This window comes from Oryzias latipes, chromosome 14 (assembly GCF_053564925.1).
Source record: "Oryzias latipes strain Hd-rR chromosome 14, Olatipes_Hd-rR_3.1".
NCBI lineage: Eukaryota > Metazoa > Chordata > Actinopteri > Beloniformes > Adrianichthyidae > Oryzias > Oryzias latipes.
In genome coordinates, this window is record NC_136250.1 from 10,072,452 (window position 1) to 10,090,746 (window position 18,295).

Genomic DNA, 18,295 nt, shown 5'->3' on the forward strand with positions numbered 1-18,295 from the left:
ATTAGTTCTTACATCCCAATCACAAAAGGTAGAAAGGAAGAAGCCCTGTGTGGGAGCAACGGACAAAAAAACCCAGAGAAACAGACTGAGGCCAAAGCCTTGTATGACGCATTGATGCTGGCACAAGATGACTGGAATATAGGAGGCTTTCAATGTATAATTAAAAAAAAGGGCAAAAGAAATTGAATAAATTAAAAATTATATATATGATATGGACTTACATGGGGTGATGTGTCAACAGAGTGGTCAAAAGAAAAACAGAGAATTGAAATGAAAGATTGTCTGAAGCAATGAGGAACAGATTGACCTTATTTGATAAAATTGTAGTTTGAGTCATGCCAAGTAATTGTCTCAGTACAAAGAACTATACTCACTTTTATGCACTTATTTGTTGAAGTTGAGATGTTTTATTTTTAAGTTGCCACACTTTTTAACAGCGAATACAAAAAGGAAAATATAAGAACTCTTATTTTGTTGTTTACTTCTTTTTGTCAATGTTTTGTACAGAACTGGCTTCTAGGACCAGTACTGACTGATATTTATCATAAAATGCATGCATTTATGAGGCAGTGGAAAAAAAGAGTAAAAAATCTTTGTTACAATACAACAAGGATCATTTTTAGGTCCATTGAGGGATTTTGACAAGATTAAAAGAGAATTATTTAAAGCTCTGGTGGAGATTGTGTTTTTGGTATTCTTGTGGCATTTTTGTCATCATGGAGGACAAATATTAAGATCAAAATTGCATTTCTGAGTATTTCTTTATTGAAATTGGTGGGTATCAGGTGCAGCTTATCTGTGCTCTCCTTCAGTGTGGAGGGGAAGGGGGGCAGGTTACTCCACGCCAACGGTCCTGCCCACATCTAAGAGGTGGATTTCTACTGAATTACTGCCACTCTGCAGAAAAAACACTGGGAACGCTTCTACAACAGCTCAGATGATCAGAGTGAGACCTTAACATCCAAAAAAAAAGATATTTGATTATTTCTCATGATAGAATCTTTTGGGCAAAGTCTGAATGGGTTTGACACAAGTTAGAGGCTTGAACACCTCCCTGTTTGATGCTTGGTGTCAAAAGTCAGATCGAAGGCTTAATTCATTCAGTGGTTACTGCGACTTTATGATTTATTGAAAATAGGACCTTTAGGCATTAACAGTAGGATTTCTTTTACATGAAGCTTTCAAAATCTGCAGTGGAGGCCTTAGCTACTAAAAATGGACCAAACTTTGACTCCTGGTTGTTTGATTTGAGTTTTTTTCAATAGTCCATGTCACTTGAAAGCTTTTACCTCTTCTCACTCTCTTTCAGATATTTGTTGAATTTTTTCATTTATTTTGTCCTATCTTTCCTTTTAAAGCATATATATCCGAAATATAATATTATCATCTTCTATGTCAGTTTACGCCACTTTTCTCTGCCTCTGTCTGCAAAAACTAATGGCAGGTGTACACTCACACATTCAAAGTTTCCAAGTGGAGTTTTGTAATATGTGTCTGCTCAGGTGCATGCCTGCAAGTGGGTGGATGAGGAACTGCCAGCGTGTGCAGGTGTGGGTTTGCGGGAGCAAGGCAAGCAGGGGGACAGAGGAGGCAATGATGTGGGGGCGGAAGGGGTTTCACGAAAGAACACCCACTCTTTCCAAGCTTCTGTCTAACTTTGTCTCTCTAACACATACATACGCCTACACACACAATCACTAGCTTCCCTCCAGCTTTCCTTTCCTAGATTCCTCATTACAAGCACGTTTGGCAGCACAAAAGCATTCGTCCTCCTCCTCTGCCTCCCCATTTCGATCCCTCCTTTCTCTGTCTTTTTCATTCGCTCATGCTGTCTTGCCCTGCTCATTGCTTTGGAGCCAGCTCGGCAATCAAAGGGAGAGAAAACACAAATGAGAGTGGAGGGGTGGGGGTAGCGAAAGAAGACTCTCTCTGGGATTTCAGTATGAGTCAGAATGGGAGAAGGGGAGGTGGGAAGGTAAGGTAGGCGGTTGTGAGAAGAGCGTATGCAAGGGATGTTTTTTTTTTCTTCTTCACACTTATCTGACTGCATTCTCTGTTTGGAATACAGATGAGGAGACAGGGAAGAGCCAAACGACTGGGCATGACAAACGCACACACGAGCACAGAAGAGAAAATCATCCGCACCCCTATTCACGATCAAATTTCGCCATAGGTGGACCTCCTTTGGATGGATCCTTGGATAAACAAAACCAAACAGTTAACCCTGGTAAAACTCCCCAGAGGGCTTTTCCGAATCATCAAACCTGAACAGTCTTGAAACTAAAAATGTAGTTGTGTATTTACAAAGACATTGTGAGACAGTAATGAGGAAAATGTTTCATGTTAAGAAAGTGTAGAAAGGCTTCATTTATACTCTTTCGCCTCCCAATGCTTGCATATTTATGTGAGATACTTATTGAAAAAATGTGACTGAGTGCTTTGGTGGATACACTCACTCGACAAAAACTTCCACAACACATAAAATTGCAAGTTGGAGATTCAACAGTTTGGGGATTCAGAGCTACTTCTTTTATCATCTGCAGGCAAATATTAGGCAAATTTATGGTAAAACCAAAAAATAGGAAATCACAGTCCTGACAAAACTGATTCAAAATGTTTACAATAAGCAGATTTTATATTTTGAATGTGACTTTTCAGATACTATTTCACCCCTTTGACAGCAGTTTAGTGGTCCAGAGATGGACCACTAAACTGCTGTTGTTGGAGGATTGCTCCCAACAAACACTTGCAACTTTGAATAAGATGTACCTTGTATAGAAAGTGAGTGGGTGAGATGAAGTTACGAGAAGTTAGTGCAGACAGTGTTCAGAGTACACTAAGTTTGGAAATCAGAAAGGACACTGAAAACTGTTATTTTCCCAAAAATAAGTCAGTGAGCGAATGCTCTGCTTCATGTTCTGCTGTTGCTCAAAACCAGTCAACAGTCTTGGCAGGTAAAGTCATGAGTGAGGGTCACAATATTATACCATTTGTCAGAATCCCAATCCTTTTTATTGTCATTGTCCATGGTGATACAATGAAATTGCAGCAGCCTTGGAGTGGTGAATAAAACAAAATAAAATAGAATAAAATAAAAAATGAAAATACTGTAACTCACATGTCTAAACAAAAACATACAATGTGCACAGAAACAATTGAATATTAAATACGTATGAAAAAATAGAATGGAATGAGTTGAGTTGACATGAGCGCAGCATAGTAGATATTGTGTGTTATTGCACAGAGACCCGGTTATTGCAAGGAAGTCAGTTATTGCACACATGTGTAGTAGTCAGTAATTTAGCATTTGTAAAAAGTCAGAGTGGGGTGTAGTTGGTGGAAGTATGTATATTCTATGGTGATTGCCTGTGGAAAAAAGCTGTTCCTTAGTCTGTTCGTCCTGGTTCTGATGGACCTAGAGGGCAGCAGATCAAACAGAGGAAAAGCAGGATGGGTGGAGTCAGTGATGATGTTAGTCACCCTGCTGAGGCAGCGTGACTGGTAGATGTCCTTCAGTGAGGGGAGGGGGCAGCCGATGATCCTCTGTGCTGTCTTTACCACTCTCTGGAGGCTCTGCCGTTCTGCTTCAGTGCAGTGGGAGAACCACACTGTGAAGCAGTAGGACAGGACGCTCTCGATGGTTGAGCGGTAGATGGTTACAAGCAGCTCCTGGTTCTCATTGTTCTTCCTGAGCCTTCTCAGGAAGGACAGGCCCTGCTGTTCCTTCCTGATGACTGCCACGGTGTTAATAGACCATGTGAGGTCAGCCTAGATGGTGGTGCCCAGGAGGGTGAAGCTGTGGACCCTCTCCACACAGTTTCCGTTGATGTAGAGTGGAGGTGGATCTGCTCTGTTCTTCCTGAAGTCCAGGATGATCTCCTTGGTCTTGGCGGTGTTCAGGATGAAGTTATTAGCCTGACACCACCTGGACAGTTTCAGGACTTCATCTCTGTAGGCCGTCTCATCACCCCCAGAAATCAGCCCCACCACAGTAGTGTCGTCTGCAAACTTCACTATGGTATTGCTGTGGGCTGGTCTGCTGTGTAGAGCGCGTACAGCAAACATCCCTGTGGGGAGCCTGTGCTCAGCATACGGGGGGAGGAGAAGTAGGGACCAAGTTTAACTGTCTGTGGTCTGTTTGTGAGGAAGTCTTTGATCCAGGAACAGGTGAGTGGGTGGAGTCCTAGGTCAGACAGTTTCCTGACCAGAATGTCCGGAATGATTGTGTTAAAGCTGAGCTATAGTCCACAAAGAGGACCCTGGCGTAAGTGTCTCTGTGTTCCAGGTGGCTAAGCGCAGTGTGGAGGGTGATGGATATGGCATCCTCCGTTGATCTGTCCACTTTGTAAGCAAACTGGTGGGGGTCGAAGGTTGGGGGAAGGCAGTCTTTGATGTGTCCTAGGAGCAGCCCTTCCAGACACTTGGTGAGGACATTGTGGAAGGTTTGCATTGAAAGCAACTCACAATGAAGCAACTGCTGTCCTGTCGATTTGTTAGAACCTCCGGTTGTCACGTTTTTTGGTTTTTGAAAAAAATATTCTCATGCCAAACATTGACATTTTACTTGTTTTGTGGATGTGTACCATCCATCCATTCATCCATCCATCCATCCATCCATCCATCCATCCATCCATCCATCCATCCATCCATCCATCCATCCATCCATCCATCCATCCATCCATCTCTCCGTCCGTCCGTCCGTTCGTCCATCTTCAAGCTTGGTCCCAGTGGCCTTTTAGTTATGATTATAATATGTATGTATATGTAATAGCCAAAATCAAAAACCTGTGTCGTTCTCTGTGCATGCTCTGCGGGCGGGACTGTTGGCACAGAGTAAGCCTGCCCCCATTTCCCATCATTCCTCTGTTTACATGCCCTCCCACTGGCTTACAGCCCCTCACAACCTCAACCTAGCATTACAAGTGCAACAAAAATGGCGAGCAATATTGGAGCTATCCAGCTGTACAGTTTTGAGTTAAATGCCAGCTTGAATAAAGAAATCGAAGATGTACATGGATTTATTTGTCAGCAAGTGGATGAATCAAAATGGTGCAAAGCAGGGAGCTTTTTGGCCCGCCCACCGTATTTATTACGTCACAAATACAATCTTTTTCAAATTGATTTTTTGGCTGCTCCTGATTCACAATTTGAATTAAGAAATATTCAGAAATGCCATTTTAAAACCCATTTTCTTAATGCATGTTTTCCAGAGTCTGTCAGAGAGCAAATGAGCACTATATTTATTTAAAATTGAACAAAATACAGTCAGATGGAAACTCAAATATAGCGGTTTAAATCAGGTACAGAACCATAGGAGAAAATACATCAGAACACGGTGGTTATGGAGCCATTACTCCACTCCTGGCATGGATCTTGGTGGAGAAGATGAGCAAGAGAACCTGAATGCAAAACGATTTACATTAACACAATTTAATATTTCGCCCCTTCACTAACTTCTTCTTCCTATTGGATTAGTTTCAAATAAAATTGGCTAGAACAAAAGAACCCTTTCCTGCCTTTAGAAAGTTCCTCAGCTTGGAAAACAAATGCAGAAAACTTTTGAAACTTACAAGAGAGTATGTACTTTTTGTGGACTTGAACTTTTAAATATGTCACATGTATGATGCTCTGGAGGAAGCAGAGAAGCAGACAGAGAACACACACCTGTCCTTGCTTGGAGGCGTGAAGAAGAGTAAGTTTCCTCTGACCCGCGTGGCATGATTCAGTATGACAACCTTTTAAACAACCAACGAAAGAACAGCTTTTCTTGACTCCAATGGCCAAAGATAGTTTAATTAACATCAGTCTGCATGCGTCCGACGCACTTTATTTGCGCACAAGGTTCCCCCCTTAAATATCCCCAATGTGTGAGCTGAATTTAACGAACCCAGGATTATTACGCACGACTCCAGCACATCGGTCGTGAGGTTTGCTCGATGGGTGGAATCGCTCTTCGGTAGTTGGGTTTTCAGTCAAAATTAAAATAAAACATTAATCCGCTGCACCAAAAGATTTCTCCAACAGGCAGCTGCAGTGATTCGTCACCCTGAGCGAACATCACGATTTTCTCATTTCTGTGCAAAACGTGAAAAGAATGTCTCCACAGGTGTCATTTGGCGCATTTGGGAAATTGTTAATCTTTTTCAGACTCACTGCCCCAAAATGTTGCATGTGATTACTATAAATGATCATTTATAAACTAAATCCTCAAACAACACAGATTGCATTTTTAAATCACTCTGGAGTCCCTTTTCCCAAAAAAAGTTTCCTTTATTTGATTTACTGTTTTGTCCACAACATTCTTACTATTTTCATTCTCCCTTTTTTAAAAACCGCAGAGTGATTCAGGCTATACTTTCCCTCCCTTTAAATAGCTGCACTCCGCTCAGTGACGTGGGATACGCACGCATATGTGTAGGTGAATCTTTGAATGAGACACCCCTCATCTCCCCCCGCCTCTCCTCCCTCCTACGTTCCCTCCACTAGTTACTACGGGATCTCTATAAAAAGCCTACGGTTGATGGGAGAGCCCTGTCTGTATGGGAAGCGACTGTGGAGGAGAGGGGACGGCCGCGCGCCGAGGACACCGTGGCACAGATTTTGCGCGAACAGCCTCAAGTGGAGGAAGACAGAGAGGTTTGGAAGCAGGACGAGCATGTTCTCACGGCAAAGTGGCGCTGCCAATAAACTCAGGTAAGTTAGATTTTTTTTTAAATATAAACTAGCTCTGTTTATGGTTTGGACACTTTAAACGCAAGAAAAGAAAATTGCAGTTGAGATTGACAGGGTTTATCATTCCACTTATAAAAAAATGCTCCAGATCTGCGTCAACTGACATTTTTCTTATCTTTTCCCGGCGGCTATAAGTTGCTGCAGTGTGAGTCATTTTCTATTGCAAGTGAGGAGCATTCAGTTTATAACCTGAGGAAAAAAATGATAAAAGAAGAACTGTTTTCATACGAGCACAAGTTCTGCTTTAACCTCTTTTATGGACTAAAGTTGTTTTTATCCAAATCAACGTCCACCTGCAGGTCTTGATCAAACAGAAAATAATGTGTTTTGGCAGATGGCGCTCGTCTGACTAAGTAAACGTTACTATGCAGAGTATAATGGCACGTGCAGGACAGATGTGCGCTCCTGCTCTTATGCCCTCAGGTGTGCGTGTTTTTCTGCGCCTTTTTTTTAAGTTTTCGTGGGTGGTGGGAGTGTGGAGAGGGAGGGTGAGGGCTTCCTCACCCTTATCACCGGGAGGTTTCCGGTGATGCAAATGACATTACCGCTCATTCTCCCCCCTCCCCAATATTCACTTCCGGTCGGCGTTTTCTCCATTTTCCCCCCAGATTCAATTCTGTGACGTCGTCAGGCAGTGAAGTCACCACTGCGTCATTCTTGCGCACTATGCAGATGATTCGCAGTCACCTACTATAACCCCTTTTAAAGGCATTGGGCTCACTCGTTCACGCAAGCGCACACTGCAGTGAGAGCTTTTTTTTTTGGGGAATGGGTGGGGGGGGGGGGTGTTAATGCGCAAAGTGAGAGCCCCCACGACGGGGGAGGAGTGGGCAAAGCGAGTCAATGAATCCCGCTGTTCATTCACAAGTGTTGGTTGGCACACTGTATTGCTGGCTTTGAAGCAGTGCAGCATACTGGAGGATTATGGGATGTTAGAGACTTAAAGGCAGTATTAGATCAAAATGATTTGTGCTATAGATGCTGTACGGACTCCAAAATGATTTTGAATTTTGTAAAACAACTGAAAAGATATGATGCGCCTAGAAATAGAATAAATAGAAGATCCGGCATCCAAAACCGCTGCTCACCGCCAACGTCGAGTCAGCACGCACAGTTGACGCGGTTTTTCCCCAATGCCATGGAAACCAAAGCAGATCAACTCACTGCCCCCGCGCTCTGATAAGCCGCGCCAGAATGTCTTGAGAGCCGATTGGTGTTCGTGAAGTGACGTCACTCGTTAGTACCCTCGGGGTTGTCCAGCCAAGAAGACACGTAGGAAGCTTGTCATCTGAGCGCCATATATTAAGGGAGTAAAAAGCTGATGGTAGAAGTTGTGCTGAAACAAAAACGAAACGACTGACAATTGGAAAGAATCCTCAGATTCAGATGCAGCCAGAACAGTTCTGTTCAGCACCATGGACAGCACTCAGATGGAGCGTTGCTGGGTCGCTGTCCAAGCATCAGAGTGCTGAAACACACAATCTCTTTGTTACAGCCCCTTGGTCTCATTTTTAGGGGCTTAAACAACATTTTGCTCTTTATTGTGGTAGGGATGAGATCATCTAAGCCTTACTGATGATAAATGATGAGGTAGTTGATGCAACCATTGATTTTTGCAGGACATCTAAGCATAAATGAGTGATCACCACACACATATATGTTGTATATGTCTAAACCACACCAGATATGGTAGATTAATACAAAAAAAAATTAAAACACTAATTGTGGACATTGTCTGAATGTAATGAAAGGACCATATTAAAGTCAGACATTGTTAGTGTATTTGAGGATTTTGAATAAAAGATAATTTATAACAATTCTTATGTTTAGAGGCTTAATATAACTACATTTAATCCTATTACATTCTTTTTGAAAGTATCTCAAAGAAAAACTAACAAGCAACAGACAGGAACATAAGGAGACTGAATAGGAAAAGTTTTAAAAAGTTTTTGATTAAAGAGTAAATTAGGGATAAAAAAAGTAGTTTTTGTCCACCTATAAAAAAAGTCAGTTAAGCTTTTACAGACCTATCAAATGAAATATCCATAATGTTTAGTATGTTCTTGGGTTATTTTTGCTGTTTGCTGAGACAGTTATACAGATTATTTGTTACTTAACCATTGATGGACACATACAGTTATTCACTAATGGCATATTATAAAACACAGTTGCATAATGTTTGTACAAATGAACATTTTAGAAAATTATTACCCATTTCTATGATTAGAGAATACCTTTGATTCTATGTAATCTAAGATGTTGTCATTTGCTTTTAAAAAAAGGCTTTTTAGGGTCATTTATGGTACAAAATGGAAACAGTTTGTAATAAAAAGGGATTTTTCCTTTAATTCAGTGATGTGCTATAGCAAACGCATGAGTTAAGGAAAATTATTCATGTAACAAATACAGCTCTGTTCCTATGAAAGTCCTAAAGTCTTTGTAATAAATTTTAATCTTTTCTTCTCTCGTTGTTTATACAGGTTTCACAGAGGGCGTCTATAAGCCATTCTTGTCATTCGCGCTAGAGCATCAGCACCTTGGCTTTAGACTGCTTACTGCTTATACAATCTCACAGTACAGTAACAGTCTACAGTCATGGCTACTGAAGCCTGGCAATACATCAGCCAGCAGTTGCTACAATGTGGAAACGGAAAAAAAAGCACAGAAGAAGTGCGCAGTACTTTTAAAATGGCTGACTGGATAGCTGAAGCTTACTATGTGTGTCAGTGAACTCTCACTCAATGCGTCTCTCTTTTTCCCCCCCATCCTGCTTCTGAGAGGAAACCTGTGTGCATGCATTGGGGGGAGTCCTGCACCCTGTAAGTGCGTAACATCAACACTCAGACCAATGAGACATTGCACTTTCCTGTTACCATGCCAACTCTAAATCCTCATCCACCCTGCTGTCTCCATGGCGACCGTGGCTTTAGATTGTTACTCTAGCAAAAGCACTGTGGTAACAGTCTACAGCCATGGTCGTTAGGGGCAGATGTCATCAGGATAGAAAAAGGAGTTGTGACTCATATTTAAATGGATTTGAAAATGCTCACGTGTGAGTTTTTTTATGTAAAAAAGCATAATAATATTTGAAATGTTGATTAGATTTCAGTTATTTTGGTGTTCTAATCCTCTGTTAGGATACAATTATACATAACATTGAATGTAAGTGATGCAGATATTTTTCAGATGTTAAAATAATGACACATGCACAATTATACAAATAATGACCACCATTTTATTAGGCATTAGATGGTTTTCATGATATGAATGTTACACTAATGTGATGAATGTAAATAGTAGATGATGCATGGATGAGTCAGCCTGCTCCAACACCTGCTTCCCCTTCCGTTCATCAGACAAGAGCAGCCTCACTTCAAAGCACAATCTCCAGTGGGCAGCACTAATACTTGCAGGGAGAAGCAAACACATACAGAGTCCTCCATTTTTACACACACATGGAGGCATACACACTTGGTAAGGTAGCAACTAGCATCCAAAGTGTGACCTAAGCTGTCATGGACCGTGTCAAGCACAGCTCTCTGTTTTCTGAAGTTATTCTGCCCTCTAGAGGAAATAAAAACAGTGTTGGCAGCATAACAAAAGAAAGAAAAGCAGATGCACAAATGACAGATGACAAAAATGAAGAATTTAGAATCTCTGTGTGGATATTTGTTAATAAAAAGAACAAAAATAAAATAAACTGTTGACTGTATGAAAATTTTGTTGAGTGTAATTTTGCACAAGTGTAATCTTTTTCATCCTGCTGAATTGTAAAATATCAAACTGTACTAATATCACATAAAGCATTTAACAACTTATAACATCCAGAAAATATGTAAGAGAAAACTCCCATAATCCAAGAGGAACAGCCACTTAACTCAGATTTATTGGCTGTTAGGGGATTTGATCACTCTAGGGGACATTGTGTGTCAATGAGGGCGACAAAAACCGGAGTTTGTTTCCCAGGAGGCACGATGAGCTCAATCCAGTGTGGGTCTTTGGCCAAGACCCATCACGTTGTGGTCTAACTATGTAGCCACAAAGGGGGGCCAAGTCTGGGGTCCCCTGTGCCGGTCCCCAGCCCGGATAAGATACAAGGTTGTGTCAGGAAGGGCATCCGGCGCAAAAATTCTCTGCTAAACAGAAAGTGTGGATCAGTGAAAGATAAGGGGATGTGCCGAAAGGTGAACAACTATAGCATGGATAAAGATAATTATGAGCATATTAATGGTATCAATTAGGGGATTTTATTAGTAAACGTAGGTGTTATTTAGGAATAAATGACATGGTAACTGTTTTTATTTTTGTATATTGATAAAATGTATATATTGTTTGAAATATGATATTGATATATTGATGTATATTGACAAACGCATTTATGATTGTTAAATTGTAATTATTATATTAAATATTATCCTAAGAGTTTATGAATTATCACTATTTTTAGGAGCAGGATTCAACAAGCTAAGCGTCTGCCTGCTCCATTTTCAACATGCTTTGCGTAGTTATTATTATTATTACATTAATTTCTTTCTTTTCATCACTATTATTACTATTATAATCTTTACCTTGGTATCATAAAGAATGTATTCTAACTATTGACATGTTTGAAACAAATTTAATTTAAAACATTATTTCTTCAATAGACCATTCCTACAGCCTCACTGAGGAAAACACTATCAAAGAAGTTCACAATAAGATAAAGTGGGGTTTGTTGTTTCTCCTCTGCCTCCCTGCAAAGTAAAAGCTCATGTGCTGACAGATGAACAGCAGCACATAAACTCTTACTGTTCAGGGCTGAGAAGTTATCGTCTTACTAAACACCCACTCAGACCTTCTTTGTGACTCATATTTTACACACCACAGAGGTAATCATTACTTTAATCAACAGCTTACGCCAGCTGAAGACAAACATCTGGAGCACACACAAGAGGGGATTTTTTTTTTAATTCAGTTAAAAAGACTATGTTTTCCAAAATGTAAGCTTATTTATCAAATCCACTGTTTACAGCAAAGCAGTCCCAGCATTACCTGAAAACACGCAAAGCAGGTATATTTTTTTTTGTCGAATTGGCCTCTTTCCAGATAGTTTCACCAGATCAAGCTCTCATTGGAATTTTTGTCTCTGAACACAAACAGCATTTCACAACAGTTTTCCTATTTCTCCTCGGATGTGTGGGCCAAGACATGCTTCTAGCTCTTTCCTCCTCCTCCACAGCATTATGACTAACATTTACCCCAGCGGTGTCAGTCAGGCACCTATGAGGACAGCCAGACCACAGCTTGGTTTGCCAGGGCCCACCCGCAGCCTCAAAAAACAGTCCCGTTCTGCAGACGAGCAGGCAAACAAACAGAGATGACATCACGCATCAAACAGGCCGCTGCACTAATTTAGGACAACCTCAGCTGCGAGCTGAATTCACCTCCGTGTCCCGTCTGCCAAAAAAACCTGACTTGACTACAGCTCAGGAACATGTTTACATCTGGTATTAGCATCCCAGCTTTGACTGTACATGGCACAGCTGAATAAAAGAGGGTTCCTTTTCTACATTACAGCCTGCAGAAGAAAACCCCAACCACAGTGTTAAATATGTGATTCGATTTTGATGTCAACATGTCTGACATTGGCTCAGGTCAAAGCAAAGGTTCTCCAGAAAACCAGAAAAACCACTAAACCCAACCACAATAAACATTAAAAAAGTTGTATTAACATTTAAAAGAATAAACTAACTTTTGTTTTCATTTGAATACCAAACTTCACAAGATCATGGACAGTTTATATCTAACCAGTCCATAATCACAGCTTGAGATGACTGGTAACAAGAACACATGCTATTCACTACAAAGGCCTATTCACCCACACAAACAGAGAGAGGCATCCCTCAGCCCCGCATGACACTGGATACATCCCATCAACTACATAAATATTTACACAAGAACAATATCGTTTAAGAGATTATGAAAAAAATAGTGATTAAAACAAAAGATGACCATCCTCATTTCTTTAAAGTCCTCTTCACAATGTTAGAGCAATATAGAATAAGAAAAATGAATAAAAAAGGTGAGAAAAAAAGTCCAAAAAGTTGTTGGAAAATGGTAAAATCACAAGTTCCTTCCTTGATATGTTGTAATCTCAAGTTGTCCCAGGCAAAGCTGTCAAAAGTCAAAGTTGGTCCACTTTGTCTGAGTGCGTCTGCAGGGCCATGGGATGACCAGGCTCTTTGGAGTTTGGTTTTATAAAGATGCACAAACCATGTGGCTCCTCCCTTCCATCAGTCCCATGACGAAACGTCTCCACCATCAAAACACAGACCTTCTGCACTTTGACACACCTCTCTGCTCTCTTCTTCTTTCTTCATCAAAAGGGGGGACTTTTTTTTTTTTTTTAAATGGTCAAATAGTGGCCTGTTGCTCAAATGTCCCTTCAGTTTCCTGCTTGAACCTCACCAGCCTTGGATGGGAAGCAGAGAGGGCAGAAAGCTCCGCCTTCATCTGTTCTTGTCTCTCATTCCATTATTTCCCGGCTGTTGTGCAACCGGAGGAACGGATTCCTGAGAAGAGAGTCACGGCTCTGTTGTAAAACTTACTGGCAACAGTGACCCTCTGTGTTTTTCTTTTACCGTTTCCCTTTGCTCGCTCATTCTCTCCATTCAACTCTCCTTCTTATCAAAACCATGTGTTTGAGTGAGTGTGCATAGTTTGGTCTTGGAGGGGCACAAGGGAGGACTGGAGAGAAGAAGTATGAGAACTTCAGATGCAAAAAGATCCCTCTGAAAGCAGCTGGAAGAGTCCACAGGAAGCTAAATTAGGTAACCGTAGAATAACAATCAAATATTTGGGAAGAGTACAAAAGTGATTTTGCATACAAAATGATATATTTGGATCTGATGAAACAAAAGCCAGCAGCTTTTAACCAGTTTGTGAAGTTGACTTTTGTCAAAAACGAGGCAAACGTGGTGACAAAAGCAGACGACACACAGGATGTAAACGCGAGGTGAAGATGCTTCAGAAGGCTGAGGCATGAGGGCAAAGCAGGGAAAGAGGGGAGAGAGGAGAGCATGCCACACATCTGGAAACAATTGAAGCGTGCACCGCCTGACATGCACATGCTCCTGCTACAAAAGAACAACATGTACTTGAACCCCGCGCGTTCGAGGCCGTGGCACAAACCTGTCTGTGCTAACTGGCAGGCGCAGCATCATTAGACCCTGGACTCAAATCACCTAAAAGGATTGTTGGGGTCGTTTGGATGTTGGAGTGCAAAAAATGAGAAAATGCATCCCAGATCCGACTGCTGTAACGGACAAAAAAATGTTAATCAAAGCAGCATTTGAACGTTTCCATCCAGTCTCTGCATGTTGTCCTCAGTTTTCACTCCTCCCTAACCTGTCATACATTTTCGGTGACCACTATTTTTTTTCAGCTTTCCCATTGGAATTTGGTGCAAAGAGGACAAAAAACAATGTGCTCCTAAATGACAAAATGAATTGAACGTGTTTGTGACAGTCATACATGGACCATAACCATCAGCAGCAATGAAAAGACAAAGGAAAAATGTTGGACTGAGATAGGATGTTCATTTATTTATTTGGACCACTGCAATACATTTTGGAAAATTCCTTTTTTCTTCCTGGTAGGAAACTGAAGAGACATGGACTGAGGTTGGCTGAGCGGCTCTCTGGCAATCATTTGGTTGGGGGCTCAATTCTAAGGCAGGAAACTGACCCCACCCTAAAATGTGATGAACTTATATCATATCAACTCAAAGTGTCTCCTAAGTGCCAAATGTGACCTGTTCTCAATATACTTTCTTAGATTTGAGTTTGTACTGTTAAAAGCATTTTTTTCTCATAACTCTAAATTATGAATAAAAAAGTAAAAAGTAACTGACATTTATAAACGTGCAGAACACTGGAATACTTTTTTACTTTAAATTGATTAGCCGTAACCCTTGTGCTATCCTAGGCACTTTAACATTGGGAGTGGGGTCATCTAGACCCACTAGACAGTGCTCTGAACCTTTTTTCTTCATTGATTTGTGAACCTCACTGGTGTCCATGGATTACATGAAATCTTTCCACCTTTATCCACCTTCTTCATGGTAGGGAGAACACGTCAATGTAAGGGTGGGGTCATCTAAGATAGCACAAGGGTTCTTCTGTAATCATTGTTTTGGTTTTAATCTTGTATTTATTAATTTCATGACATTTTAATGGTACATTTAGGCACTTAATAATTCCATTGATGGTACTTTTCTAAAGTTTTTTAAGCACATTCTTTAAATTCCACAGCTTAATTGTGTTTTTTTTTTACTTCAGGTTTTACTACATCTAGCATTCACTTAAGCAGTTTTTTCTGTAAATTAGTAAACTATAAATGTGAATCTGTAAATCTACTGCAGCAGATGTGTCTTATTTGACACGGGTGTATTTTATTTTGAAAGTAACTTCTTGTGCCGCTATTTAAAGTAAAATGAAACTGTTGTAAGTAGAAATAGATCACTGTATTTATTCTTCATTATAAATCAATGATTGTAAATAATTTAAAGCTACATTTTATAAATAAAGGACTTAATGAGGCATATTATTTCAATATATTGTAATCAAAACATTGAACGTGAAACACAGATAGATTTTTTTAAATTTAGAAATGTTATTTATTAGTTTCCTGAGAAATAACAACAGTTAAAGCTGATTATGTCTCGGATGCATAACATAATCAGGAAAAACATTTTTTTCCTGCAGGAGTAAGTCATGTCTTTCAAATTGATCCTCACTGTAATCATGGGCCTCTGATTCTGTTTTAGTTTATTTTCCAGGCTTTACTGGAACTTCTTGAGGAAGTCCTGGTATGTTTGTCTGTGAGCAGATGCAGCAGGAACAAAATGTCCACCAGGATGGATGAGGACTTGGGGATCCTGGAAGGAGGGCAGGAGGTCCCTGCTCATGTGATCAGGGATGACTCTATCTTCCAGTCCAAAGACATGCAGGGAGGGGATCTGCAGAGTGGTGCTGTAGAATTTTTCATGCTCCTTACACAAACTACGGAAGCCGGCGACGAGAACGGCAAAGCGGAAGGTGAAATCCGGCTCCGGTTTTTGTTCCTGAAGGCAGCACAGCATGGCGACAAAAGCTGCTCCCTGACTGAAGCCCAGGATGCCGTCGAACGGGCCGTGGGCCTTCACAGCCTCTTTCACAGCCGACACGCTCTCCTCAAGGCCGAGGCTCTCATCGCACTGTTGGAGAGCATTGAAACTGCGGGCCTGAGTGTCAGAAAACCACCAGCCTCTTGGGTCCTCCTCACCTCCAGCACCAGAACCGGTCTCTGCGTTGCAAACCTCTAAAAGACAAAAGAAAAAAAAAACATTTATTATGCAGAAACTTGAGAGAGAAGAACTGAATGATGGTTCTTCATTTTTACTCAATGTTCTAGGAATGATACACAGACAGAACCAGACCAAGCTTTTAAACAGAATCCCTTCAAATGAATGAATGTCTAAACTCATAACACATCTTATTTTTCAAAGCAAAAGAGTTATAGATGTAAATAAAGATTACACAAATCAACCATTAACATGCTTCTCCAATAAGAGGGATAAGCAGAGTATTATTTAAGAGTAGGGCTGCACGATATGAGGAAAACTTGCGATATGCGATATTAGAGATTAATATTGCGATAACGATATAATTTGCGGTATATAAAAAAAAATAGAAAAATGCCAAAAACATCATTCCCATTTCATTAGAAACAGTTTAAAATTACACTCCAAATGACCCTCATTGACATAGGTGACAAACATCTAACATAATAGGCCTCCATCTGATTGGTAAGCAATGGGAATGCGTCCATCTGATTGGTCAAAGCATAAAGGGATTTATTTGATTCGTTAAATGCGTCAAGCTGCCATAAGATTGTTTTAACACAGTTTGGGTTTACGATTTATTGCGATATTCGCAGTCTTTTGCGATATGCTTATTGCAGAGCTGGATATTGCGATAAGGATAAATTTGCGGTATATTGTGCAGGCCTATTTAAGAGTAATCCCTTACTTTACTGGATTACTGCCCCAGAGTTGTAAAGTATTATTGGACTTCTGTATATTATTTTCTTTGGAACAGATATAGGGTAAAAGATAAAAATTCAACAGCGTTTCACATGTAGATGAGGAAAAATGACTACTAATGATAAAGTTTATGTCTAGCAAAGTGAAAGAACACAACAAAAACACAACAAAACAGAGACCAAATAGGGAATTTAAAACCTGTGTGTCTATCTAATGCTGCCCAATAAAAGCAGGTTTAAACTGCTTTACTTCTTCTTATCCTTCAACAACTAGGCAGATATTCGGTTCTTTGAGAAAAATCAGGAATACGCAGAAATAAATGAATCAAAGAGTTATGGGGGAATAACATCAAACACAAAATGTAGCTCGGTAATTTTATTAATTAAACAGATTTAAAGTTACTGACCACAAAAATAAATAAGACAAACAAACAATAAAAAAAAATCTATCAATTTGGTCTTGCAGCATTTAACAATAACGGGGCTTTAGGGCGAATAGTCTATTGGAATCCTAAACACACAATGACTACAATATGAATCAAAATCCATTAATAATGCCTTAAACTACTTTGCTACAGTATATTTTAAATTTAATTTATCATGAAATTCCTTTTGTAATAGGTTACTCCCAACACAATTTATTTGCAATAGTTTTGAGTAAAAACGTTCATTTTGAGTTTAAAGATATTTTAAGTCCTAAACGTTCACTTTTTTTGTTTTGTTTTCACATTCATTTATTAATTATCGCAGCTCTCAAGATAGGCTAGTTTGGTCTTCATGCATACTTGTTCTATGTCTTTTGAACAATAAAGCATTAAAAAGAGATCCATCAACCGGAAACGGAAAACCCCTGTTTCCATTTTTTATTTAGAAAAAGAAGCTCTCCCATCTGACGTCGGGCTTCATGAAAGCATAAACACAGACTCACCTTCAGAGCCCTCTTTCTGGACGCTCAAAGGCGCGCTCATGTAAACAAGCTCCACTTGCTTCTTTAGCAGCTTCCTGAGGGCTCCGGTCTTTTCCCGGAACGTGTTGCCGTTCTGCCGGTAACCGTGAATGCACAGAATCCGGAGAGGAGCCATGTGGACGTTAGTCTCGCTGTCTTCGCTAAACAAGCTGGAGAGTAGCCTCTATAATAAATAATAATTTAAGACTAAAAAAAAACCACGCGTTTTTATGAATCGGGTGAGATAAATTCACCACGTTTTGCTTTTAAGGAAACTTGACAGCTCCTGAACTCACGAGCTTTTCCGGAGTCAACCTGTAGCATTTCCGCTTGGACTTTTCAAAATAAAATCAGTCCTCAGAAGTGATCTGAAGCAGTGTAATAAAGTTACACATGTGCCGACAAAAATAATAATAATAAAGAACAAGAACAATTGTCAATATATAATAAGCCATATATCCTCCTGTGATAGAATATCTTTGGTAGGTATCTGTTTATAAATAAATGAAAAATCCTCTCTTACTACATATAAGAACACAGATAAAAGCCTGTTGG

General features: G+C 40.1%; 1 protein-coding gene and 1 long non-coding RNA gene across 2 annotated transcripts; one reads left to right on the forward strand and one right to left on the reverse strand.

Moving 5' to 3' along the window:
* Positions 1-6,560: 6,560 nt before the first annotated feature.
* Positions 6,561-9,264, forward strand: LOC144983682 (uncharacterized). Its single transcript, XR_013647447.1, has 2 exons — positions 6,561-6,693; positions 9,213-9,264. It is a non-coding gene; the product is annotated as an uncharacterized LOC144983682 (long non-coding RNA).
* A 6,100-nt stretch (positions 9,265-15,364) lies between these two features.
* Positions 15,365-18,073, reverse strand: ovca2 (OVCA2 serine hydrolase domain containing). Its single transcript, XM_020708767.3, has 2 exons — positions 17,723-18,073; positions 15,365-16,071 (listed from the first exon to the last, which is right to left on the reverse strand). Exons 1-2 carry the CDS (start codon positions 17,874-17,876, stop codon positions 15,554-15,556), a joined length of 672 nt encoding a protein of 223 aa, XP_020564426.1. The 5' UTR covers positions 17,877-18,073; the 3' UTR covers positions 15,365-15,553.
* Between the last annotated feature and the right edge of the window lie 222 nt (positions 18,074-18,295).

Coding starts and splice junctions, on each gene's coding strand:
- ovca2 (XM_020708767.3), bottom strand. CDS start 17,876: ATGGCTCCTCTCCGGATTCTGTGCATTCACGGTTACCGGCAGAACGGC. Junction 16,072..17,722: donor CCAGAAAGAGGGCTCTGAAG/GTGAGTCTGTGT, acceptor TTTGTCTTTTAG/AGGTTTGCAACGCAGAGACC.